Raw genomic sequence first — 27,336 nt, 5'->3', positions numbered from 1 at the left:
GCACAGAGTCTGAGATAGAAATGGCTTGTTTAAGGACCATTACCTACCCCAAGGTTACAGTGACAGATGCAGTATATCTAAGCAAAGAAGAGACAAACCCCCTTTACCCAGCTACCATCCCCATATGCGGTAGAACCCAGTCTCTTGCTGGGGCTCTTGGCCCTTTACCCCATACACACAGTTCCAGGGTGTACCTTCTGCAGTGCAGTCCCGAACCCAAAGCCCACAGATACATTCATTACCAGGGCAGTACCAGCTGTCCACTTGTCTGCAGCCTCCCCTTGCTGCCACAAGCCACCCACCCTCATCTGATGGGCTTCTGACCAGCCTCCCACTGTCACCCACCACCACTCCTACCAGCCACCCACCATGGTTCCCAACCCCACTGCTTGGGCTCCCCCAAAGGCAGAACCCTCTGATTTTAGCTCAGCATGGCCTCAGCTGCCACTTTGGCATTAGAGCTCCTGGTATTTCTCAGAGAGGGTTTTACAAACACCCTCGTCACCACCTTTACCTTTCAACAGCAGGGAAGGACTAGCCAAGCCAGACTTAGAGCCGCACAGCCAAGGCACTGAGAAAAGTGACTTAATCACTGCACCGCCACCTTTTTTCTTACAAGTCTTTAAACCAGGGAGCCCTGTGTAATCAATGTCTTATGCAGCTATGGCGACTGCCCTGTCCCCCACAACAACACACAGCTGGAGGGGACGTGTCAGCAGCCGGCGCTGGAGCTGCTGCAGGTGAGAGGGTGCTGGACGTGCCCAGGGCCCTATTAAGGAGGGACTGAGGTGCCTGAAGCTCCAGGCCCAGAACAATTCAGACAGAATTTTTTGAGAGACGTTTTGAAGCATATGCTCCAAAATCTCTGTTAGTCTCTAAGGGGCCACCAAGTCCTGGTGCCTTTGGCCTGGTGCACCTATGACACAGGCCTCACAATCTTCAAAAAGCTTTTCCCTGAGGCAGTGCTTGAGGACAGCATAAACAGCATCGCGTACAATCGAACGCAGACCTTTTTTACACTGACGACGTGGGACTGGCTCAGCCGCTTCCATACCAAGCCTCTTCCTAAATTCCTCATAGCCGTCGTCCTTGGCATTATCTATAGTGGTTTGTATCGGTGCTGAGCAAAACCAAGGTGGGCCCATTTCATCTTCGTTCTCTGACACAACGTCGTCCTGGGGCTCTGGGTCCTCAAGGAAGGCCCTGTCGAGCTCTGGAGAGATTCCCAGAAAGAAAATAATGCAAGATCCTGGGGTCTTTTTAGGTTTTTACAAAATCCCATTACACCGCCCCCCCAACCTCGCTCATTCGTTTCTTCCCTCTTTGGCTTCTTTTCCGTTCTCCTTGTCCGACTCCTGCAAGCTGCGGCCGCCTTCCTCCGTAGGGGAGGACAGAGAGAGGCCGTCTACCTTGTCGGGCCGCCTCGAGAGCGGTTGGGTTTCGGGGTCGGGTTCCGGTGTATCCGTCAACAAGGGTTGGGCCAAAGGGCTCCCCTCGGAGCTGTCGCGGATGCGGCGCTTTCTCCACGTGCGGCAGAGACCCGTCGGCACATGAACAACGTCCGAACTCCTGGCAGGGGTGGTGAAAGTGTCCCTCTTCCCGCTCAGCGTTTGCACAGTTCTGAACCACGCGCCCTTGGAGCCAGATGGCCTCTTTGTGGGGGTAGCGCTGCGCTCCGGTTGGTAGAGGGTGGCGGGGCGAGTCCTTCGAGGGGTCGCATGACACCCTTTCCTTCCAGGCACGTGTCTCACTTGACCCCGATGTACTCCTGCCCCCCAAGGGCACGTCTGCCGGTGACAGGGGGCGGGCCTAAAAAGGTTGGGGTGGAACGTCTGGTGACAGGAGGGAGGGTCGAAAGGGTTAAGGGGGTGGGACTTCTGGTGAAAGGGGTGGGCGGAGCTAAAAGGGCTGAGGCGTGGCTGAAGGGAAAAGGCGTTGTGGCGAAGGTTTGATTTTGGTATGCCACACCCCCGGAAGTGACGCACCAGAGCACGACTGCCAAGGACAGGTGGACAGAGCTGGGACGGAGCAGCTGGGGGAAGGGGCGTGGCTCAAGGGAAAGAGGGCGTGGCTAAAGTTTGATTGATGGCAGACCCCGGAAACTACTCAGGGCTTTGCAGCAGGGCACCTGGCTCACACCAGACTGGGGGTGCCGGGGGGTGGATGCATTGTGGGCGGGGGTCTGGATCGGGCAAGGCTGGAAGGCGGTGGAGGGGCTCTGGGTCAGATCACGCTGGGGCGGGGGGCGGGGGGCGGGAAATGTCTGGGTCACACCAGGTGCTGGGAGGGTCTGGTCAGCCCGGGCGGCTGCTTCGGTGGCTTCAGCTCCCTGCCGGCAGTGACCACCTGCGGCCGCCAGGGGGCGCGCTAAAGCTGCCCGCGGCCGCGGGATCCCCCGAGCCGAGGTTCGAGCCCCGCGCCCTCCGCCGCTGCCGCGCTGGGGCCGCCCCTGCAGCTCCCGCGCGCCTGGGGGAGCGGGACGCGAAGGGGACGTGCCCCGCCCCGCCCCGCCCGTCTGCTGCTCCGGGAGTAACGGGGCTCCCCGGCCAGCCCCTCCCGGGGCGCTGAGCTCACGGGGCGTTGGCCGCTGTGCGGGGAGCTCGGCGCTGGGCTGTGCCGGGGCCGGGCCTCCCGGCGGGGGCGAGGAGCTGGGGCTGCTCCCGGGGGTGGGGGACACGTGGCGCCGCTTAGCCCCGCTGGGGGTGAACGCTGCTCTCGGAGGTCACCTGGGGCGACGTCCCCTGCAAGCAGGGCGCTGCGGGACCCAACTGGCCCGAGCCTGCCGCGGCCAGGGGAAAGGCGCCCCAGCCTGGCAGGGACCTGCTGCAGCTGGGGAACCCCCCGGCCCAGGGGAGCCCCCGCCAGCCCCAGACCCACTGAGGGCAGGGGAGGGATGCCGATCTCCCAGCCCAGCCCCACGTGGCGCCTCCCCCTGCCTCAGCCTGGGGGCTGTGTTGGGGGGAGAGCTGGGGTGGGGTCCTCTCTGCTGTAGCCCGGAGCCAGCCGGCACCCGAAGCCCTTCAGACCTGGCTCCACCCCAGAGCCCGCACGCCCAGGCAGCACCCTCACCCCCAACCCTCTGCACCAGCCCTGAGCCCCCCTCCCACACGCCGAACCCCTTGACCTCACACCCCCCCCCCCGCGCTTTGTCAGACTACTGATATGGAGGGGACGTGTCACATTTCCCATGAGGGGTGCACGGAACAAATTCATTCCACAGGTGCCTGGGAAAAGTTAACGGCAAGGCTGAGTCTGAGCCCGGGTTTTACAGAGGAAGCACCAACTCAGCTGGGCCAACATCCCAGCCTTGTTCCCAAGGGGTGACCAACAGCTGGGGGGAGCGGGGGCGGGGAGGGGGACAAGCAGGAGCAGAGCGCATGAGAGAGGGGACTTGCATTTCGCTCAGGGTTAATACCCCCTTGGGACTGCCCTGCAGTGCACTGTAAGAAAAACAAGTCCTGGGGCACCTCAGAGACTAACATTCTGGAGCATAAGCTCTCGTGGGCAAAGCCCCGCTTCATCCCAGAGTGCGCCAGCCTTTCTAGGTGGCAATGCGCCCACTGCTCACCTTTTCCCTCTCACTCTACAGGCTCGTCTTCTATTGGCCCAGCCTGCTACTGCTGACTGAGGACTGTTTCTCACCGCCTCTCTCCTTCTCTAGAGTTGCCCACTGCTCACCTTGTAATGATCTGCAGCACGAAGGGTCTGTCCTGATCGCTTCCTGGAACGTCTGGTGACAGTCTCGCATACGTACAGCATCCATTCTCACTCCCACAACAAGGAGCTTTCATTAGCACAGATACAATCAGTACTGAGACTGAACAGCAAGTTAATTTCAAAACCATCACACTGAATTCAATGTCAGATACAGGTGAACATTACACAGAACTGAAAGAGTTTTATACTACAGGGGTGCAGCTTGCTTGCTTTTAGGCCCTTTTAGGCCCCATGGAAAAACTGCCAACTGTCTTCAGTTGCGTCTCCTCTTTGTCTTAAACCTGCACAATCAAAAAGTTTCAATCTGTTCTTAATGGTTAACCAAACCAGGTCTGGCCAGGGGGGCTGGAACAATTTTTATCATGGGAGTGCTGATGAAGGGGAGTTGCAGCCCTCTGCTTTCACCAGCCCTGGAGGCCTGCGGACCGAGAGCAGACCTGCCTCTTACAAACACTTGGATTCTTTTCTCTGCAAAATAAAGAGCAGTCTCTTAGCATTTTAAAGGCTAACAAAATAATTTATTAAGGGGTGAGCTTTTCTGGAATAGACCTACATCTTCAGACCATAAGACTCAATATTTAAGGCACAGACAACCAAAACTAGTCATCAAGCTTGACAAATCAGAAAAATCGGAATCAAAGTGGGCACATCAGAAGAGCGGTAGGAAGGGGAGAAATCCAGAGTCACATCAAACAAAGTGGCTATGTCTACACTAGCCCAAAACTTCAAAATGTCCATGCAAATAGCCATTTTGAAGATTACGAACGAGACTCTCTTTCGAATGCGGGGGGGGGCGGGGTGGGGGGCAGCACTTGGAAATTGCAGCGGCTTGTGCTGCGCAGCTGGTCCAGATGTGGAAATCCCCTTATTTTAATTTGCTGATAGGAATAAGGGGATTTCGAAGTTGCCGGGGTTCTTTTGAAAAGGACCCCCATCTAGACCGGCGCTGCAATTCCAAAGTGCCCCAGCCATGCCCTTGCTAATGAGGTGCTAAATATGCATTTGACTGCTTTTACAGATGTTAAAGAGCAAAACAAAAAGCAGTCAAGTAGCACTTTAAAGACTAGCAAAATGGTTTATTAGGTGAGCTTTCCTGGGACAGACCCACTTCTTCAGACCAGAGCCAGACCAGAACAGACTCAAGATTTAAGGCACAGAGAACCAAAACGGTAAGCAAGGAGGACAAATCGGAAAAAGATAATCAAGGGGAGCAAATCAGAGAGCGGCGGGGTGGGGGGGGAAGGTCACGAATTAGATTGAGCCAAGTATGCAGACAAGCCCCTATAGTGACTCAGAAAGTTCCCATCATGATTTAAACCATGTGTTTAATGTGCCGAATTTGAATAGAAAAGCCAGTTCAGATGTTTCTCTTTCCAAAACGGAGCAAGAATTGCTTTTCTGTAACACACATCCCTTGAGGTCATCGACAGAATGCCCCATTCCATGAAAATGTTGACTAACTGGTTTGTGGATCTGGAGCGTTTTGATGTCTGTTTTGTGCCCATTGACCCTTTGTCTAAGGGAGTTAGAAGTCCGTCCAATATGCGAAGCAGCTGGGCACTGTTGGCACGTGAGGGCATATATGATGTTAGTAGAGGAGCATGAGAAAGTGCCCGTGATTCTGTGAGTAACCTGATTAGGTCCAAGAATGGTATTTCCAGAGAAGAAAGGTGGAGAAAGCGAGCAGCGGGCTTTGTTGCAGGGAAAGGTTCCAGGACTGCTATTCCTGGGCTTATAGACTGGGGCTGGTAGTGAGAAACCTCGTAAGGTTGGGAGATGGGCTGAAACAAAAAACAGGCATGTCACCCAGGAGCTTCTTCATTATTCTGTTGGCACGGGAAACATTATTATATTCTGATCTCATAGAGACATTGTTTTGTAAATGAATGCTTATTGATGTTCTCATAAGGTTCAATATTGAATTTAGCATTGTTAGTGAATCCTCCTTAATTTTCAGTATTGTTTTGTTAATGAAGATCCTGTTCATGTTCTATACGACTGAATAACTCTACCTTCCTGTAATTTACTTTTTGTTAATAATCTATTGGTACTTGACCTCCTGCTCAATAGGGAATTACCAGAGCGGAATGGCATAAGACCAGTAAGAATTCAGTTTGAGCTGGGGGAGTGGATATGAGAGACTCTCCCCTGGTTTGTGGGGAGGGGGTGAACAAAGAAGGAGAGAGGTATAAGTATTGCACACTGCTTGTTGCAAGGTGTGCAGGCTTTGAGGAGAGATCCCCCTGCACCTTACTTGGCATGCCAAATAAAGATTCTTCTTCCACTCTCGGTGTGTTATTGGGCCAGCGTTGCATACCGGGCACGAACTGCCACTGTGCCACCTTAAGAAGGAGGCAACAGTTTTGGCGTCCCTGGGTGGGCACTCTAAATTAAAGCCTTGCCCGGCTCGCCTCTTGGCGGGGGTAGCGGGAGACGGCGTCAGACTTCCAGCGCGCACCGGTAATTTTACCGGGGAACTCGGCGTCCAGGTTCCGCAGCCCCTGCTGGGGACGACACAACGGTGCAACGCAGCAACGTGGAAGAGAGAGAGGAAACAGAGGGTGGAGCGGCGAGAGCCGGACCTCTGGACAGGTAAGACCCAGTCCCTTTTTGTGAAAGGGACTTCCGGGACGCCGGACGGCCAATACAGGGCTGGGGCAATAGGTTGTGATAAGGATGGGACTAGGTCAAAGTAGCCCCAAGGATAATACTCCCTTGGGTTGTGTTTTGAAACATTGGAAAATTATAGGGGGGGACCCCACGACCAAATCTAGACTAAGGAGACTGTGCACAGTAGAGTGGCCTCAATATAACTTAGAAGGGCAGGAGCGGTGGCCACCAGAGGGATCCCTAAATTATAAAACCATATTGCAGCTGCTCTTGTTCTTACAACGTACCGGTAAATGGGAAGAACATATGTATGGCCAGTGTTTTGAATATCTTAGAAATAGACCAGACTTGCAGGAAATGTGTGGATTAACATGTGTAGTACAACCAATTGTAAATAAGCCTAATGTAAACTGTCACCATGACCCCCCTTCGGCTTCTGCACCCACACCCCCTCCATATAGGGAAAGGGTTTCCCATGATTCAGAGATAGCCCCATCGGCTGGATTATATCCATTAGTGACTGAAACAGTGGTTGACAGACTGGGAGCTGCGGATCAACAGGCTACTACTATGCAGGTGTATTCCCATGTGCCCTTTAATCCGATCGATTTGGCAACTTTTAAACCCCAAGCCGGGGAGTTTTCCACGGATCCTAGCCGCTTTATTTCAATTTTCAAAGGGTGTTTAGCCAGTCACAAGCCTGATTGGAATGACTGTCAGGTCCTAATGAGAACCCTGTTGTCTGAAGTGGAGCGTAACCAGGTTGTAACAAAAGCCAGGGAGAAAGCAAGAAAAAGGCATGAACTTGGCAGGAGCGAAAAAAAGCAATTTGTCAAATCCCTAAGCCCAGCAATAGGAAACAATTGCGTGCCTTTTTGGGAGCAGCAGGATTTTGCAGATTATGGATACCTGATTTTGGGGTACTGTTAAGCCTCTGTACGAGTGTGTTAAAGAAAGTAACAGAGACTTGTTTTGTTTTAAAAAAAAAAAAAAAGGCTCAACATGCATTTAAAGCTTTAAAATTGCGTGTAATGGAAGCTCCAGCCCTTGGTCTATCAGATATTACTAAACCATTTCAGCTCTATGTGCATGAAAGGAAGGGAGTGGCCCTGGGAATATTAACTCAAAAGGTGGGAAGTTGGAAGCGACCTGTGGCTTACTTCTCTAAACAATTAGATACTGTTGCTAGAGGCTGGCCAGCGTGCCTGCGGGCGGTGGCGGCTGCAGCCATCGTCTTAAAGGAGGCAGGAAAACTCATTTTGGGAGGGGAAGTTGAGGTCAACACCCCACACGCTGTCCAAGACCTGCTGGAGGCAAAAGGAGGGCTTTGGCTCACGCAAGCCCGACTCACAAAGTTCCAAGCGTCGTTGCTAGAGAGTGCAGAAGTTAAGTTGGTAACCAGTCCAACTTTGAACCCAGCCACCCTGTTACCTGAAAAGGGGACAGAGGAAATTGAGCATGACTGTTTAGAAACTATTGACACTCAATATTCGAGCCGCCCTGACCTTAAGGACCAACCACTTTTAAGTGCGGACTTAGAGTGGTTCACAGATGGCAGTTCCCAGGTGATAAACGGAAAAGGAGAGCTGGATATGCGATAGTCAGCCTGCACAAAACTATTGAGGCCCGTCCTTTACCAGTGGGTACATCAGCTCAGCTAGCAGAACTTATAGCCCTCACTCGAGCCCTGGAAATGGCTAAGAGTCTGCAAATTACAATTTGGACAGACTCTAAGTATGTATTTGGAGTAGCACACGCCCATGCTGGAATTTGGAAAGAAAGGGGAATGCTCACAGCTCAAGGGGAGCCAGTCAAATATGAAAAACAAATCCAGGCTTTCCTCCAGGCTATACAGGAACCAAAGGAGGTAGCTATTGTCCATTGTCGAGCTCACCAAAGGGGGGATGGAGATGTAACTAAAGGTAATGCCCGGGCAGACCGAGAGGCCAAACGGGTAGCGAATACGGAAGATATTGCACTTTTGCCTCTGATTCCCACTCTCCCAGATCCCCATGAGAAGCCAGAATATTCTGCCCAAGAACAGCAGTTAGCTGAGCAGTTACAGCTGAACCTGCGAGAAGGATGGTATGTAAGTGAAAAAGGACAAGTGTTGCTTCCTGGACCCTTGATAAGGCCGACGGTTATGAGTTTTCATCAAGGGACACATGCAGGTCAGGAGGCCCTGATCCAATTAATAGAGAAGTACTTTATAGGAGATGGAATAAGAAATGAAGCCAGATGGGTGGTTAGAGACTGTATGGTATGTCAGAAAAATAATCCCCGAGCAGGAAGACCCGTGGTACCCTCCCCACTACCATCAGCCCTGGGACCGGGACTCGTGTGGCAAATTGACTTTACTGAACTACCTCGCGCCAGTGGGTTTCGGTACCTACTGGTACTTGTGAATCGTTTTACAGGATGGATAGAGGCATTTCCATGTAAAAATTGTACGGCCAACACGGTTATCACTAAAATTTTAAAGGAGATAGTACCCCGGTTCGGAGTACCAGAATGGATTGAATCAGACCGAGGAACCCATTTCGCAGCTCGATGTGTGGAGAAAATAGCAGATGGACTCAAAATCCCATGGAAATACCACATTCCATATAGACCGCAAACCAGCGGAGTGGCAGAAAGAGAACATCAGACTTTAAAAAAACATTTGTCAAAATTGTGCCAGGAAGCTCAGCTTAAGTGGCCAGAGGCCCTCCCCTTAGCCCTCTTAAGGACCCGAATATTACCCAAAGGGAGGTTAGGAATAAGCCCATTCGAAATTTTGTTTGGGCGACCATGGCCAATGAATGGGGTGCCTGGTACAGGTATAGAATGGGGAATAGGGGAGGGGTTTTTAAAAAAATATTTGCTGTCGCTGTCGTCTGTTATGTCTTCAATCCACAGGTTTGTTTGTGACAATCAGCCCATTCCGTTGGACCAACCCCTTCACGATATTCAGCCAGGAGACAGTGTGTTGCTTCGGACGTGGAAAGAGGAGCCCCTTCAAGAGAAGTGGAAAGGACCCCACCTCGTTTTATTAACCACAAAAACTGCTGCTAAACTAGAAGGAGTCAAACCGTGGATCCATTTCACTCGATTAAAGAAGGTTAAACCGGCTGAGGAAAAGGAGTGGACTGTGAGCCGTGTCACCCCAGAAGCTGAAGAGGATTTAGGACTGAAATTGTTGTTTAAGCGAAAGTAATTTTGTATGCTGTAGCAAAATGCGTTATTTGCTAATATGTAACTGTTTGTTAGGATTTATAAATATAGGGGACCCACAAGAGGCCCCCGCCTCTCTGCACCCAGTAGAGGATAACTGGTGGGTTCTCTTAGCTACCACCGCTACTAATAGTTCACACTTTTGTGTTGGGGGAAGTTATACTATGGGTTCAATAATGACTACTTGTTTTATAGGCGTACCTACTCCTTTGCAACATATACAGAATGATACACTTTTCCAATATTTTAATATTAATCTCACAGCCAACCATCTGTATAATTTTGGCCCCAGTCCAGAACCTGATGCTTACTCTAATCAGCGTCGCCTGGAGGTAAGGTTAGCAAATGTTAGTGGGGCCCCCGACTGTTTTATATTTGAAAATGCCACTAAAGTGGCAGCTAATCATAATAATACAGATATGAGTTGTAACTCTACTAGCATAGTGTCATATGCTAGAACCCACATGTTCCTGCCAAAGAGATGGTTTTTAATATGTGGCTTGATAGTTTATACATATGTGCCAGCCAATAGTTCAGGAGGTCCGTGTGTGATAGGAAGATTAACAACAGGGGTACTCCCAGGGAATGTTTTCTCAAACCCAGGCACCCATTTCACACCAAGTAGAGTTAAACGTGGTTTGAAAATCATGAAGGAGTCCTGTGACGCCTCTGTTAGTTTGTTATCAAAGACAGAGGCAGCAGCACTTGCTGCCTCTCTGGTAGGGGTCCCTGGTCTAGCCACATATAATGCAGTTCAGTTAACCAAAGTAATCACACTTCTACTTTAATTAAGGCTTTAGCAGAAGAGATGGCTGAGGTTCGTCAGGGAGTATTACAGAATCGGATGGCTATCGATTATCTTCTCTTACGTCATAATCATGGTTGTGCTGAGTTTGAGGGGCTTTGTTGTTTTAATTTGACAAACAAAAGCCAAACTATTGAAAGCCATCTAGCAAAACTTCAGGAATTAGCTGTTCACATTAAACAAGACCCTGAGGGTATTCGGTGGTGGAACTGGGGCCTAGGAGGTTGGCTGAATTGGATAAAAAGCATGTTATCTTCCTTGGTGGTAATAATAGTAATTTTTCTGTTAGCCTGTTGCTGTATTCAAATAGGTTTGCCATTGTTTAAAGGGTGTGTTGGCCTTTTCCACCAATCAGTAGAAATGCATGTATTAAGAAATAACAAAATGGAAATGCTACCCATGAATCAGGTTTTAAGTAAGGAATATGAGAAAACTCAATATGGGACATCTTAAGTGTTCTCAAAGGGGGGAAATGTTGGCACGGGAAACATTATTATATTCTGATCTCATAGAGACATTGTTTTGTAAATGAATGCTTATTGATGTTCTCATAAGGTTCAATATTGAATTTAGCATTGTTAGTGAATCCTCCTTAATTTTCAGTATTGTTTTGTTAATGAAGATCCTGTTCATGTTCTATACGACTGAATAACTCTACCTTCCTGTAATTTACTTTTTGTTAATAATCTATTGGTACTTGACCTCCTGCTCAATAGGGAATTACCAGAGCGGAATGGCATAAGACCAGTAAGAATTCAGTTTGAGCTGGGGGAGTGGATATGAGAGACTCTCCCCTGGTTTGTGGGGAGGGGGTGAACAAAGAAGAAGAGAGGTATAAGTATTGCACACTGCTTGTTGCAAGGTGTGCAGGCTTTGAGGAGAGATCCCCCTGCACCTTACTTGGCATGCCAAATAAAGATTCTTCTTCCACTCTCGGTGTGTTATTGGGCCAGCGTTGCATACCGGGCACGAACTGCCACTGTGCCACCTTAAGAAGGAGGCAACAATTCAAAATGTTCAACATGTATTTCAGCGCTTGCTGAGTGACTGTTAAAATAGCCATTTATATAGTAACTTCAAAGATCACAGCAAATAAAAACACACCCTGGAAACAAAACCGCAAATGATTCTTAAAACAAGCCAGCATGTTAAGAACTGTGGTTTTGATTCAGAAAAACGACACCTTCACACTCAAAATCTATTTTTTCACCAAAAGCATTTCCCCCAAAGGGAAGGGCACCGCTCCTAAAAACACTGCAATACCAGGTCGATGCATGGAGTGGATGGAGCAAGCCCCTATTCCATCTCCCTGTTCCAAAAATCCATTTAATATATAGTTCTCAGATAGAGAACATATCAGATATTAAACTGATAAGAACAAATACTACACTTGATCTGAGCCCACAAAAGGCCGAGAAGCGATACCATTTGGGGGAAATTTTACACAGCCCACCCATCTGGACACTTTTCAATGGCATGACGACTCACCCGAATGCAACACGTGAGCATTGCAACAAGATCTTTACAGATCGGCAAGTACACCGACTTTCTTCCTCCTGCAGCTCCTTTCCAGCTGCTCAAAGCAAAACCTCTCCCACCTGATCATTCAGCTTTAAAACGAGTTATTCCACCAGACCTGCGAGCTGCCTCTGTGGTGGCTGTTTCGCTCCCAAAGACATCACCTCATCTGCACGAAGCCTGTCCCCTCGCTGCAGCATGCTGACGCCATCGAGCTGTTAACCCTGGATGGACTGCAGAACCAAAACAAAAAGCACTCAAGTAGCACTTTAAAGACTAGCAAAAGAATTTGGAAATCTTCTGTTAATGCCACGTGCCTGCCAGAAGGGCCGGGTTCAACTTTGGTGGGGTTTTCCTGTCAAGGATACAACCAACCGGCTCGAGCCCCCACCCAGTGGCCTGGGACAATTTCACCCCCATGCTGGGTGCCTGTAAGGCGCTTCTCCCCCCTCGCAAGCACAGAGTCTGAGATAGAAATGGCTTGTTTAAGGACCATTACCTACCCCAAGGTTACAGTGACAGATGCAGTATATCTAAGCAAAGAAGAGACAAACCCCCTTTACCCAGCTACCATCCCCATATGCAGTAGAACCCAGTCTCTTGCTGGGGCTCTTGGCCCTTTACCCCATACACACAGTTACAGGGTGAACCTTCTGCAGCGCAGTCCCAAACCCAAAGCCCACAGATACATTCCCAGGGCAGTACCAGCTGTCCACTTGTCTGCAGCCTCCCCTTGCTGCCACAGGCCACCCACCCTCGTCTGAGGGGCTTCCTACCAGCCTCCCCCTGTCATCCACCACCACAGTTCCTCACCCTACTGCTTAGGCTTCCCCAAAGGCAGAACCCTCTGATTGGAGCTCGACATGGCCTCAGCTGCCACTTTTGCGTTAGAGCTCCTGACATTTCTCACACAGGAGCTGCGTCTACACGTGCACGCTACTTCGAAGTAGCGGCAGTAACTTCGAAATAGCGCCCGTCACGTCTACACTTGTTGGGCGCTATTTCGAAGTTGAAATCGACGTTAGGCGGCGAGACGTCGAAGTCGCTAACCCCATGAGGGGATGGGAATAGCGCCCTACTTCGACGTTCAACATCGAAGTAGGGACGTGTAGACGATCCGCGTCCCGCAACATCGAAATAGCGGGGTCCTCCATGGCGGCCATCAGCTGGGGGGTTGAGAGATACTCTCTCTCCAGCCCTTGCGGGGCTCTGTGGTCACCGTGGGCAGCAGCCCTTAGCCCAGGGCTTCTGGCTGCTGCTGCTGCAGCTGGGGGTCCGTGCTGCATATACAGGGTCTGCAACTAGTTGTTGGCTCTGTGTATCTTGCACTGTTTAATGAAAGTGTGTCTGGGAGGGGCCCTTTAAGGGAGCGACTTGCTGTTGAGTCCGCCCCGTGACCCTGTCTGCAGCTGTGCCTGGCTCCCTTATTTCGATGTGTGCTACTTTGGCGTGTAGACGTTCCCTCGCTGTGCCTATTTCGATGTTGGGCTGAGCAACGTCGAAGTTGAACATCGAGGTTGCCAGCCCTGGAGCTGCGTCTACACGTGCACGCTACTTCGAAGTAGCGGCAGTAACTTCGAAATAGCGCCCGTCACGTCTACACGTGTTGGGCGCTATTTCGAAGTTGAAATCGACGTTAGGCGGCGAGACGTCGAAGTCGCTAACCCCATGAGCGGATGGGAATAGCGCCCTACTTCGACGTTCAACATCGAAGTAGGGACGTGTAGACGATCCGCGTCCCGCAACATCGAAATAGCGGGGTCCTCCATGGCGGCCATCAGCTGGGGGGTTGAGAGATACTCTCTCTCCAGCCCTTGCGGGGCTCTGTGGTCACCGTGGGCAGCAGCCCTTAGCCCAGGGCTTCTGGCTGCTGCTGCTGCAGCTGGGGGTCCGTGCTGCATATACAGGGTCTGCAACTAGTTGTTGGCTCTGTGTATCTTGCACTGTTTAATGAAAGTGTGTCTGGGAGGGGCCCTTTAAGGGAGCGACTTGCTGTTGAGTCCGCCCCGTGACCCTGTCTGCAGCTGTGCCTGGCTCCCTTATTTCGATGTGTGCTACTTTGGCGTGTAGACGTTCCCTCGCTGTGCCTATTTCGATGTCGGGCTGCGCAACGTCGAAGTTGAACATCGACGTTGCCAGCCCTGGAGGACGTGTAGACGTTATTCGTCGAAATAGACTATTTCGATGTCGCAACATCGAAATAAGCTATTTCGATGTTGGGTGCACGTGTAGACGTAGCCAGGGTTTTACAAACACCCTCGTAGCCAGCTCTGCCTTTCAACAGCAGGGAAGAACTAGGCAAGCCAGACTTACACCGACAGGACCAAAGCACTCAGCAAGCTGCCTTCACCACTACACCTCCACTTTTTTCTTACAAGGCTTTAAACCAGGGAGCCCTGTGTAATCAATGTCTTATGCAGCGATGGCGACTGCCCTGTCCCCCACAACAGCCCAGAGCCTTGGTGAGGTCTCACAGCTCCCACACTGAGTGTCAGCATAAATTGTGGTTTCACAACGAGGTGTTTACAAGGGAGCAGATCTCAGGGCTGACTCGCTCCCCACGAGGCTTTGCCTGGCAGGTGTCACACACGCGCCCTTCGCATTCCCATGCAGATGAGCTCTGGCAGACACACCCCTCCCAGCCTGCAGCAGCGTTGCGTTCCTGCCGCCGCACCCCCCACACGTGTGACTCTTCCCAGCGCTGCAGGACGCGGGTGTGTGTCAGGGACGGACAGGGGCTGGGAACTGAAAAGGGGGTTTCACACACGGGGGTCTCCGCACTGGGACAGGTACAAAGCGGGGCCGCTGCGAGGGTCGGGGCACAAGACGCCCCCAAGCGGTGCCCGGTGACAGCGCCCCCGGCTGCGGGCGGGCGGAGAGAAGAGCCGCCCCTGACACGGGCAATCCAGGCTGGGGGCGGGAGGGAGGGGGGGCGGGAGGGGCCCGGAGGGGAACTGACCCCAGCCCAGGAAATCTGCCCGCCTGGGGACCACGTGGGGCACAGAACAAACTCCCGCGGGGAAACCACAGACACGGGCCGGGACGAGCTGCTGGGGCCGGACAGACGGGGCGAGGGGGCGGGGCCGGGCCGGGGCGAGGGGCGGGGCCAGCACAGACTCGCTCCCCTCTGGGGCTGTGGGGAGGCTGCGCGCAGCGCTGGGGCGGGGCGGGGTGAAGGGCAGGAATGACTCAGAGCAACAGCGATGCGCGGCGGGAGACCAGTGCGGAGCCGGGCGAAGAGCTCGAGCTGGGCAGCTCAGCCAATGGGAGCGGGGGGGGCAGGGCTGACAGGCAGCTCGGCCAATGGGAGTGGGGGCACAGGGCTGACAGGCAGCTCGGCCAATGGGAGCGGGGGGCGGGACACACAGGACGAGCCCTTGGCACGTTCGATGCAGGGACCCCTTCCCAGCTGCTGCTCGCCCCTGACGCAGCCCGCGGTGGTGGGGTGGATGTCGCTGGAGCTACGAGCGGCCACTGATCCGTCTCCCGCAGGCGCAGAGCCAGGCCGGGGTCAGCCGCCTGCTCCGGACAGTTTTACCCGCACAGCCTGTGAGTGGGACAAACCCCCCACATCTGCCCCCACAGCAGCCCGCGCCAGCCTCACCCTTGCGTCACTTCCCCTCTCACCCCCTCCCTGTTGCGTCACTTCCTCTGCGCCGTTCAGCTTCTCCTTCCAGGACGTCACTTCCTAGGAGCCAGTTTCCTGCCGCCGCCCGGAGGCCCCCCCCGCCGCTGCCAGGTGAGGGGGGGCCCGGCCGGGCCGGGAAGTGACTCCGCCCCCCCCCGTTTGTCTCTCGGACGCTCCGTGCGGGGCCCCCCCGCCCCAGCCCCTTCCCTGGTCCCGGCCGGGCCGCCCCGTTCTCCGGCAGCGGCGCCTGGTTCGCCTCGTGCTGCGGCGGCTCGCGGCGCTGGGCCCCGCGGGGAGCAAAGAGGCGCCGCCCCAGCGCCCCGCACTCGCCCCCGCCCGGCTCCGGGGCGCCCGGGGAGGGGAGGGGAGGGGGCGGGGGCGGCCGGGGGGGCTGTGACCCGGGGCCGATTTTCGCTCCTGGCTCCACTCGCACCTCCAGGCGGAGTCTCTGGGCGGCGCCCGCGGGCTCCGCACCCCGCAGGGACCAGTGGGTGCTGGGGGCTCTGTGCTCGGTTCTCCCCCAGCTCCCTTGTTTTCCTCCCAGGGCCTCTGCACCCCCCTGGTTTTCTTCTCCCTTGTCCCCCTCAGTGATTTGGGGTCCTGAGTCCATTGCACCCCCCCCCCCCGCAGGGGATCCGAGAGCTCTGGGTGGGCTTGTGTCCACCCCCTCCCGGTTCCCCAGTGGGGCCGGGCGCTTGTCGCACGGTGCCGGTGCTCCCCCGCGGTGCAGTTCAGTGATCCTCATTGTCCCTTCAGCTGCTCCCTTCCTCCGGGCTTGTCCCCGTGGTGTGTCACTAACCACGTGACGTGTCCGTGGGACACACTCCAGTGCGCAGCAGTGCTGGGGCTCAGGCCGCGTCCGGAGAGAAACGAGGACGGATTTGGGATCTGACTTGTGCGAGGTGCTTCTGTGAGACTTGAGCATTTCCCCAAGTCTGCGTGTGCAGCACGTGTGCCCCAGGGAGCGAGTGTGCGGAGCCGGGGGATGCGGAGCGGCTTCCAGCCCCGTCTGAAGTGTCTCCATTGCGCTTTTCCCCTACCAGGTGCAGAGCCCCCATGTCTGGCTCCAGCACAGCCCCGGACCTGCGGAGACAGAGCGAGGACATGGCGGTGGCGGAGGAGGTGACCTTGGAGGAGGTGGCTGTGTGTTTCTCGCAGGAGGAATGGGGGCTGCTGGCCCCGGGGCAGAGAGCTCTCTACAGGGAGGTGATGCAGGAGAATTACCAGACCGTGTGCTGGCTGGGTGAGGAGTCCTGTCCCTGGGGGTGTCACAGGCTGTGTGGGCTTCGCAGCAGCTGGGTTGGCTTTGGTTCAGGGTCACTCCCTGTTCCCAGTGTCAGGAGTGTCAGTCCCAGGAATCACTGGGTCCCCTGTGAGAGACTGTCCCCTCCACAGCCCCTCCCAGGGGAAGCAGGTTCAGGAACATGGCAGTGATGCTGCTCTTCCCACAGCCCAGGTCTCCATGTGCTTCCCACCATCTGCCTTGTCTGGAGGTGTGAGTGGAGGGGCGCTGGCAGGAGCGGCGGGTACCAGAGCTGTAGGGCTGGGTCCGGCTGCTCTGAGTCCCTGCAGGGTACCCCTGGGGCCAGTTTGCTGCACCCCTGCTGGCTCTAACTATTTAGGGCGAGTTCTTGAATAATGAAACACAAACTCCCAGACAGGTGCACCAGCTCTCCCATGCACCGTAGATTGCTTTCTTAGGAGTCACTGGTGGGAACCAGAGACAGGACAAACCAGTTATGAGTAACATGTGCCTGAGTTGGGATTCAGTGTCACTCCCCGTAGGTCTCATAACACACCTCATCCAGCGTCCTCGGCCTTCATCAATATTGGGGGGTTTTGAAGATGGTTCGGAGGTGCCCAGTTAGGTCATGTGACACCGAGTGGGGCTAAACCTGGGCAGTGAGTAGTAAAGTTGTGAAGGCAAAAGCTCAGCTAGAATCTCAGCAGGAGGTTGCAGGAGAGGCAGAGACGGGGGCTGTAACTTACCCCCTCCAGCCGCACTTCTGCCAGTTGCCTTCCTGCACCGAGGGAAACAGCACCATGTGCAGCTGGAACGTGAGTCAGCAGCAAGCCTGTGCTGCAGGAGGAAAGTGTCAAATCACGCAGAGAAGCTGCTGCTGGCAGAGTAGAACTGAGGCAGTTGAGGGGGGGCTCAGCTGCAACAACAGCCACATCCCCCAGAGAGCAGCACAGCCAAACACCGCCATGGCCGGCTGCAGGAGCAGCAGCTCTTGTGAGTTGCTGGTAGGGCCCACCCAGCAACAGGCAGGCAGGGGCCGCAGAGCAGGAGCCTGGGCAGGATCTGAAGCAGCCAGCCCGGGACTCACCTCACTGCTCAGACAACTTCCTCTGCCTCCTGCTGGTTCAAGCAGCGCATCAGAGCCAAAGAGCCAGAGGAACCAGGCCCCAGCCAGGAGCTTTGAGGACAGAGCCCTTGTGGAGCCAGAGCTCTGCCAGAGCCTTTCTCTCCAAGTTCTAGTGACCTGCCATGTGGCAGCTGCCGTCTGAGCCCTGCCTGGGGCCTCGGTTTCGGCCCTACCAGCCCTCACAGAGCTCGCGTTTTGAGTCGAGCAAAAACACAGAGAAGTCCTGTGGCACCTTATAGACTAAGGGATTTTCTGGGGTGACAGCTTTTGTGGGCAAAGGCCCAATTCACCACATGCACCACGTGGAAATTCCAGAGGTCAGTAAAAATATACAGGCACAAGAAAAGGAGGGAGACCCACTCAAGAAGAAGGCCGGAGTCAGTGAGAGCAATTCAGTCATGGAGGTTGTGGCGATGTGAACAGCCAGAGTAGAGAAACTCCTTTTCAACTTGGCCAGCTGGTCCTGGTCTTTGTTCAGTCTTAAATGGATGGTGTCACATTTGCAAGTGAACTGCAGCTCTGCAGTTGCTCTTTGAGGTCTGCTTTTGACATTTTTGCATTGCAGGATGGCTACTTTTAAATCTGCTCCTGAGCATCCCAGGAGGTTTTGTATATTACCATTCCTGATCTCTTATTTGCATCCATTTATTCTTTTACGTAGAGACTGTCGAGTTTAGATGTGCAGGCGAATAAGCTCCGCTGGTTCAAATAAAATTAAAATATAAGTGGAGATACACGTCTCCTAGAACTGCAGGGGACCTCGAGAGGTTATCTAAGTCCAGTCCCCTGCCCTCTTGGCAGGACCAAGCACTGTCTGTAGCATCTATTTACCCCAATTGCTAAATAGCCTCGTCAAGGATTGAACTCACAACCCCGGTTTAGCAGGTGTGGTGGTGTCATTGGTGGGTAGAGTTGGCACCGAGGTTTGTCGAAAGGTTTGGTTTGTGAGTTACAGTGTTGTGGTCTATACTTGCTGGTGAGAATTTGTTTAAGGTTGGCAGGCTGGCCGCAGGCAAGAACAGCCCTGCCTCCCAAGGTCTGTGAGAGTGAAGGATCATTGTCCAGGATGGGGTGTAGGTCATGGATGTTGCACTAGAGAGGCTTTAGTTGGGGGCTGCAGCTCATGGCCAGTGGTGTCCTGTTGTTTTCTTTGCTGGGCCTGTCTTCTAGCAGGTGACTTCTGGGAACACGTCTGGCTCTGTCAACCTGTTTCTTCACTTCCTAAGGTGGGTATTGTAGTTTCAGGAGAGCCTGGTAAAGGTCTTGAAGGTGTTTGTCTCTGTCTGAGGGATTGGAGCAAACGTGGTTGTACCTTTAGTGCTTGGCTGTAAACAGTGGATCGTGTGGTGTGCCCTGGATGGAAGCTGGAGGCATGGAGGTAGCATAGCGGTCCTGGGGTTTCTGGTATAGGGTTGTGTTTATCTGACCATCGCTTATGTGCACAGGAGTGTCCAGGAAGTGGCTGAGGTTCTGGGTGGTTTGGAAACTGTCAAAATCACAGTGAACTCTTCAAGAGCCTCTTTCTTATGGGTCCAGACGATGATGATGTCATGAATGTGGCTCAAGCAGAGGAGGGCGCCAGGGGTCGAGAGCTGACGAAGTTGTTCCAGGTCAGCCATAAACATGTTGGCACAGTGTGGGGCCAGGCGGGTGCCCATTGCAGTGCCACTGATTTGAAGGTATAAATTGTCCTCAAATCTGAAGTACTTGTGGGTGAGGACAAAGTCACAAAGCTCCACCACCACTTGTGCTGTGGCATCATCAGGGATACTGTTCCGAACAGCTTGAAGTCCATCTTCACGTGGCTTTTTTGTGTAAGAGACCTCGACATCCATGGTGACCAGGATGGTGGTTTCAGGAAGATCACCAGTGCACAGCAGTTTCCTGAGGAAGTCGGTGGTGTTTCAAAGATAGCTCGGAGTGCTGGTAACATACGGTCTGAGTAGAGAGTCCCCACAGCTGGACAAGGCTGCAATGAGAGTGCCAATGCCTGAGCTGATGGTGCCTCCAGAATGTCCAGATTTATGGATCTTGGGGGTGTAGGGGTGTGTCTGTGCAGATCTGTTCCTGCGCTTTTGTCAGGAGTGTCTTGAGCAGACGGTGCAGTTTCTGTGTGTGCTGCTCAGTGGGATCAGAGGACAGTAGCCTGTAGAAGGTGGTATTGGAGAGCTGCCTGGGAGTCTCCTTTTCATGGTCTGACCTATTCATGATGACAACAGCAGCTCCTTTGCCAGCCTCTTGGATGACAACGCCAGAGCTGTTTCTGAGGCTGTGGGTGACATTGCATTCCGCACAGCTGAGGTCCTGGGACAAGCGATGTCGCTTTGCCACAATTTCTACCTGTGCACAGAAGCGGAAGCGCTCTAGGTATAGATCCAGTCTGTCGTTTTGATTGCCAGGAAGGATTCCACGCAGAATTCTTCTTCTTGTACTCTAGGTGTGATGGTGCCTGTAGGGCTGTTCAGAGTCTTGTTGAAAGTGCTCCTGGAGAGTATTCCTGGCAAAACTGGGGTGAGGTTCCAGATCCCCACAGACCTGTGTCATGTTTGTGAGGGTGGTGGGGCACAAAGAGAGTCCCTGAGATAGGACAGACTCCTCTGCTGGGCTGTGTGTGTGGTTGGATAGATTGACAACGATGCCGGGTGAGTTACAGGTACCACTACTGTGGCCCCATGCGGCAAGTAGGAGGTGAGAGAGTTTACAGTCCTGTAGAGAAGAGCAGTGGGCGTTGTAACTCTTCTGTCTCCTTTCAGTAAAGTCGAGCCACCTGGGCGTTTGTGTGGGAGGCTGTTTTTTAGGAGAGGCTCCAGATTTGAGAGCTCCTTGTGATGTTTCCCTGTTTGCTGCACAGGATGCTGAACAGGTGGTTCCTCAGGTCTGTGGGAGTGTGTGACCAATCTCTCGACATAGTCCGTGCAGTGTGTCAGTTGCATTGAGTTTTTCCACCTTCAGCCCGTTGGGTGGGACGTCCATCCATTTGCACTTGGCGAGGAAGATGGTGTCTCTATCTGTGCAGGCTTTTTCATGGGTATGATGGGTTCCCAGTCCATGTGGCTAAGTTCAGAGCCTGCCTGGTGCCAGGCATTGGGCGTAGCTGTGTTAGTTTTATCCACAAAAACAACACCAAATCGAGTGTCTTGTTTGAGCTGAGTGGTCCTGTCCTGCGCTGGGATGGGGGGGATGGAACAGGTCAAGCGGGAGGCTGAGTTGTACCCTAGAGAGTGCAGCAGAGCACTCGGCCCCCCCAGGAATGAGCTGGGCCATTCCCGAGGCAGGGGTGAGGCACCTGTACCCCCGGTGAGTGTGTCATGGGATCTTGCACCATCCAGAGCCTGGCCTGTGCCAGGTGGGGAAGGAGCCTCTCTGGGTGGGCGGCTCAGATCCTGGGGCTGGAAGAAGTAATGGCCTGGAACTTCCTGAACAAGATCAGCACTTGGTTAGTTGCTCCCCAAGCAGGATTTCCAGCTCCCGAAGCTGATGTGATCTCCTGGGTGGAGCGAGGGGAGGCGCTGGGGGTCCGAGATCTCCAGGGCGCTGAGAAAGGGGAGATCATCAGTGACCCCCACACAGTTGAGCAGTGAACTAAAGAGACTCAGAAACCGATTTCCGTGTCCTCCTAGATGTCACTTGGGCCTTTTCATCCAGACTGACTGAGCCTTCAGCCTGTCATCAGCCTTAGCCAGAGGGTGGGGGCAGGGCTGGGGTCCCTCCTCTGGGGAAGGGTTGTGAGGAAGGAGGAGCAGCTCAGTTCATGTTATTTCAATGTTGACATCAGCTGTTGGCTGCGTTCCCCCTTTTCTGTTCCCTTTCAGAGTTTTCCTTTCAGCTCAGCACAGAGTGACACTGTCTGGTTCTCTCTGTGTCCCAGCAGGTGAGGTGATGCTGCTCACGAATGATGAGGAGAATCTTCAGCTGGAAGAACCAGAGCAAGTGGCCTCCTGTGGGATGTTCCTGGGAAGCTCTGAAGGTCGTGTTTCTCAGGGCCCTGAGCACAGAGAGACCTGTGAGAGTCAGCGTAGCCCAGAAAGGCAGCAGGGAAACCATGCAGGGGAGGGGCAGGATAACTCCAGCCATGGAAGCAGAAGCGTGAAAAACACTAAAGAGAGCGAACAACAGAAAACCTGCGGGGGAAGCTTCAGTCTTAACAGTCATTGTAGCATCCGCACAGGAGAGAAGCCCAATATCTGCCCTGACTGCGGGAGAAGCTTCCAGCTGCGCTCAGGTCTTATTGATCATCAGAGAACCCACACAGGAGAGAAACCCTTCCACTGCTCTGACTGTGGGAAAAGCTTCTCATGCTCCTCGAGTCTTAAAAGTCATTGCAGAATCCACACAGGAGACACACCTTATAACTGCTCTGACTGTGGGAAAACGTTTAGACAGAGGTCAGACCTTGTTAATCATAGGAGAATCCACACAGGAGAGAAACCCTTCAACTGCTCTGAGTGTGGGAAAAGCTTTCGGCGAAACTCACACCTTCTCGCTCATCAGGTAATTCACAGTGGAGAGAAACCCTATCACTGCACTGTCTGTGGGAAAAGCTTCAGAAGGAGTGAAAACCTCGTTAAACATCAGAGTATTCACAGAGAAGATAAACCCTTCAACTGCTCTGAGTGCGGGAGATGGTTCCGTGACGTTTCCGACCTTGATAAACATATGAGAATCCACACCCGGGGAAAACCCTTTCTCTGCTCTGACTGCGGGAAAAGCTTCAGTCAACGTTCATATCTGGTTGATCATCAGAAAACCCACACCGGGGACAAACCCTTCTGCTGCTCTGACTGTGGCAAAAGCTTCGTGCGGCTTTCAAAACTTAAAAGTCATTGCAGAATCCACACAGGAGAGACACCCTATAACTGCCCTGACTGTGGGAAAAGGTTCAGAAATAGGTCAAACCTTGTTACGCATGGGAGAATCCACACAGGAGAGAGACCCTTCAACTGCTCTGACTGTGGGAAAAGCTTCTCACGCTCGTCAAGTCTTCGAAGTCATTGCAAAATCCACACAGGAGAGAGACCTTATAGCTGCCCTGACTGCGGGAGAAGTTTCCAGCTGCGCTTAGGTCTTATTGATCATCAGAGAACCCACACTGGAGAGAAACCCTTCCACTGCTCTGACTGTGGGAAACGCTTCTCATGCTCCTCAACTCTTAGAAGTCACTACAGAATCCACACGGGAGAGAGACCTTATAGCTGCCCTGACTGTGGGAAAAGGTTCAGACAGAGGTCATGCCTAGTTTTACATAGGAGAATCCACACAGGAGAGAGACCCTTTGACTGCTCTTACTGCCAGAAAAGCTTCAGTCGGCGTTCCCTCCTTGTTGTACATCAGAGAACCCACACAGGAGAGAAACCCTTCACCTGCTCCACCTGTGGGAAAAGCTTTCTTCAGCGCTCCAGTCTTATTCGTCATCAGAGAACCCACATTGGAGAGAAACCTTTCAGCTGATCTGACTGTGGGAAAAGCTTTTTTCAGCACTAAAATCTAACCGATCAGAGGAACCTTTCAGCTGTTTTGTCTGTCTGGGAACACTTGCACATTGTCAATCGTCAGAGAGTTCACACAAGAGAATAACCCACAGACTGCACTCACATGGGTAACCTTCAGTGGCTGCTCGGACATTATTGATCATCAGAGAATTCACACAGGAGAGAAATCCCATAGCTCTCTCTTTGTTGCTATTTTTGAAGCTGGGCCACCAGGCAAAAAGTCAGTGAGAACCCCATGAACTACCACACGGCTTCTCATTCCTCAAGGGTGTGGTGTTACGGAGCCAGTCAAGTAACTAAAATAAGGTCGACTTGTTCCCTACATTAACCCGTGCTCCTTTATAAAAGAACTAGACACACTGGAGTTTGTTCAGGACCTGAACTTGATTAATTTTTGGTGTCTTTTTTTTCAATTAAATAAACTGAAAATGCTTCACTTGAGTTGTTGCTCTCGGGTGTGTCTGGAGAGGAGGGGTCAGTGCATGGGGACACTGGGGAGAGACCATTGTCCTACCCCCTTTCACCGCAGCAGCTTTGGGCCCAGGTGAGAAGCACCTCTGCTTGGCTGCTGCAGCTCCAGCAGGTACACCCAGGGGAGCAGCGTGTGTCCCTCGCCTGCGGCAGGGCCAGGGTCATTGGTCCTCTGCACTGCCCAGCCGGAGAGGAATGCAGCAAATGTGCACTTTCTCCTCACTCCCTGATGGAGGGGAACAGCCAACCATGTCCCTGTATGAACTTAGGGGGGAGGGAGCTGCAGCTGTCCCCGAGGGCACCTGGGGGTGGGATGCTCATGGCTGGGATAGTCCTGGGTGCGGGAGAGGGGGTATCCCCAGCCAACCCCTTTCTCATGTGGTGGTCGTCTCTTTTCTGTGTGGCCCCTGAGAAGCCATCCCGGTGCAGCCCATCCATTCCCTGGCACACCCACACCCCAGCCTGGCTCTAAGTTACAAGAAGAGAAAGCTGCAGACCGGAGTGGGTGGTCCTGGTTCTTACCATTTAGGAGTTCTCGACCAATGGACAAGCCCAGACCCAGACAGACAGACAGACATTCCCTCTCAGAGACTCTAGAGCGGATCCCCATGGGAACAGATGGAATTAAAAAGGCACCTGGGCAAGTAAAACGATGCAAAACTTCCTGTACAAATGAGATGAGCAAACGTTGCTGGTTCCTCTGCCTTTGTCTGTGCAGTGTTGGTCGTCGCCTTTGCGCCCGGGCACGGCAGCGGCAGTGATCATTGCTCTGTTCCTTCCTCTCTTTGCTTTGGCAACACTCACTGTTGTCAATGTCGGCTGACGTGCAGATGTGCTGTCGTGGTAGGTACCTGGGGGAGTCCCCTAAACCGAGCAACACAGCGTAGGAGCCCTGCCCTGAGCAGTCAGCAAGGCCCAGCTGCCTTTTAGCAGGGCTGAGCAGAACAGCCAGGGCACCGGTGGTTTGCCCTGGCACAGGGGCGGTAACAGAGACACAACCAAAGCAGTGGGGGCTGGGAGAGGGGAGGGGCTACTTCTCTCAGGGTGGGGGAGGGGGACGCAGGCCCACCCACTCCACTGCTCCCCAGCCCGGGGCCCGAACAGCAGCTCCTGCCAGGAACCAGTGAGTTTTCTCCCAAGCAATCAGCTCCAGCCCTGGGCTGTGGGGCTCCCCAGCCCCAGTCAGGGACCTTGCAGCCGGCTCAGCTCCAACTGCAGGGCTGTGGGTCTCCCCACACCCCAGCCAGGGACCCGGGGGCTGGCTCGTATGGGTGGGGAAGTCCCATCGCACAGTGAACAGTGGTAAGTGTGTCCCCCTCGTGTTAGTGAGTACTGGTCAGTGAAGCACTTGTTAAACGAGGGGTGAGTGTTAGTGCCACTTGCTGGGTGTGTCTGACAATCAGATGCAGATATTCTCGCGCTGTGAATTTGAGCACTGGGGTGACCGGATGCAGAGCTCCAGCTGTGCCCTGGCTGGTGCGGAATGAAGAAATAATCCCTTCCCTGGCTCTGCTGGCAGTGCCCCGCCCAGCGTCATCCCACACGCCCTGAGCCTTCTTGCTGCACATGCAGCTCTCAGCCGCTGTGATCCCCAGGGCCTTTTCTGCAGCCCTCTCCCTTAGCCAGGCGGTCCCCAGCCAGTGGTGCTGGGCTGGACGAACCCCAGGGAAGTGCGGGATTCTGTACTCGCCCTTGTTCAGCCGCTTCATATTGAAAGAAGCTGAAGAGCAGCACAGAGTGAAGTGAGAGCGGTGCCACGGTCAGACAGGAAGCCTGGTGCTGAGCCAGAAACTGACCTCAGCTCTCATACAAACAGCCACCCGGGGTCACAGGGAATGAAGAGAACAGGGCAACTTCCCCCTACCCGTTCCCTGCAGTCCAAGCTTCTGGCTGGTGGGGGTTTAGGGACAGCCAGAGCAAGAGGTTGTGTCCTGGCCAGCTTGGCTAATAGCCATTGCTGCTCCTATCCTCCTCAATGAGGTACTGAGCCCTTCTTTGAAGCCAGTTACACCTGTAGCTCTCACGCCATCCTGTGGCAGCAGACGCCTAGATTGGGTGAGAGAGGATTTCACTGTTGGTTTTTGTAAGTCCTTCGGGTGTCGCAGTCCAACGACCTCCCCACTTGAGTTTCTTTGTTTCTACTCCATGCAGCTGACACACTGGTTTTCATCCGTGAACGCTTCTGCAGAAAGAGATGTTAGTTTTTAAGGTCCTAGACTACAGTCTCTGGAGCTGCACATCTCAGAGAGCTAGAAGGGACCTCAGGATGTCACTGAGTCCAGTCCCTGCCCTCAGGGCCAAACAATCCCTGATGGGCTTTTTTTAAGTTATTTGCCCCAGGTCTCCAAACGGCCCCTCAAGAACTGGGCTCACAACTCTGGTTGTAACAGGCCAATGCGCAAACCACTGAGCTCTCCCCACGCTGGGCTCTGCCTTGCTGCTTCCTTCCAATGTGTGTGTTCTCCATAGTGCACATCTCTGAAAAGGGGCCCAGAACTCCAGCCACTGCTTCCGCTGCCACCACCAAAATGCCGGGCCCTGGAGCACCTGCCTCCTTTGCCACCCCGTCCGTGGGGCTGCCCCTGAGCAAAACCAGGAGAGGGATTAAAGGCGCTGGGTGGTCCTGGCTTGTTCTGAAAATCACCTTTCAGCTGCTGAGCTTTTATGTTCACCATGGGGCATTTCTGATCTTTTTGTTAAAATTCCACTTGCTAGTTGGGGGCTCCTGTGGAGGAGGTTCCAGCAGTACCTGGGGGGGTGTGGCAGGCTGGGGATTTTTGAGGAGCCAGGTGGGGTGGGTGCTGGGAGCAGGCTGGGCTGGAGGGTGCAGGGGGTCAGCTGTGGGCCAAGGAAATGTTGGCAGTGGGCCAAAGGGTGCAGGGGAAGCTGTGGTGCGTGACTGGAGGTGCCTGGGTGCAGGGCTGTGGGCGTCCTGCCACGCGGCCGGAGCTGCTTTGCAGCAGACAGCCACAGCTGCCCTGACACACGGCAGGAGCCGCTTTGCCGTGCGCAGCTGGAGGTACTGGTGGCTCTGGTGGAGGAGGTGGCAGCGCTTCCAGGCTGCAGCAGCAGTAAGTCCTTAACTTACCGGGGGAGTTAGGGGTCTATGGGCAAGGGGGGGTGTTGGGAGCAGGCTGGGCAAGGGGGTGCTTCAGGCAGGGAGGGAGCTCAGCGACGGGAGGGAGCGGTGGTGTGGATGATCAAGCCGGCCTGACCCTCCCTGCCATTTGCTGTGTGTTATCTCTTCTTGCTCACATGGTCGTCCGTGAGCCCACAGCAGCGGCAGTGCCAGCAGCCCACAGGCACCAGGCGGGCAGTGTGGACCCCCCCCCCCCCCCCGAATGTGATGGTGGATGTGTTGACTAGGCAGCTTCTGCCCCCTCATTCTGCAGGAGATGAGGGTCTGGGATACTTGGGTCTCCCCATTGGGCTAATCTAAATGGCGTCTGAACCACAATTTGGTCACCGGCGTCCAAGGGGGCCCTGACTCCTTACACCCCCCCAGGGGCAGATACC

At 53.8% G+C, this 27,336-nt stretch overlaps 2 protein-coding genes and 1 non-coding gene across 3 annotated transcripts in view; 1 reads left to right on the top strand and 2 right to left on the bottom strand.

The window, feature by feature from the left end:
• The window catches only part of LOC142024748 (uncharacterized), a 184,485-nt gene that overhangs the window by 78,568 nt on the left and 78,581 nt on the right, over positions 1 to 27,336 (bottom strand). The window contains exons 7-8 of the mRNA XM_075016933.1: positions 22,337 to 22,343; positions 3,946 to 3,968 (exon numbers count right to left, since the gene is read on the bottom strand). Of these exons, the coding sequence (XP_074873034.1) occupies positions 3,946 to 3,968; positions 22,337 to 22,343 (30 nt within the window). The remainder of the gene's footprint in view (positions 1 to 3,945; positions 3,969 to 22,336; positions 22,344 to 27,336) is intronic.
• Positions 11,575 to 11,768, bottom strand: LOC142025389 (U2 spliceosomal RNA). The gene has a single exon (XR_012648661.1). It is a non-coding gene; the product is annotated as a U2 spliceosomal RNA (small nuclear RNA).
• Positions 15,558 to 27,336, top strand: part of LOC142024740 (uncharacterized) — a 372,768-nt gene continuing 360,989 nt past the window's right edge. The window contains 3 exon segments of the mRNA XM_075016918.1: positions 15,558 to 15,602; positions 16,535 to 16,734; positions 21,729 to 23,315. Of these exon segments, the coding sequence (XP_074873019.1) occupies positions 16,548 to 16,734; positions 21,729 to 23,315 (1,774 nt within the window). The 5' untranslated portion in view covers positions 15,558 to 15,602; positions 16,535 to 16,547.

Source organism: Carettochelys insculpta, chromosome 22 (genome assembly GCF_033958435.1).
Source record: "Carettochelys insculpta isolate YL-2023 chromosome 22, ASM3395843v1, whole genome shotgun sequence".
NCBI lineage: Eukaryota > Metazoa > Chordata > Testudines > Carettochelyidae > Carettochelys > Carettochelys insculpta.
Note: the sequence above shows the minus strand (reverse complement) of the source record. Positions and strands in the feature narration are given on the sequence as shown.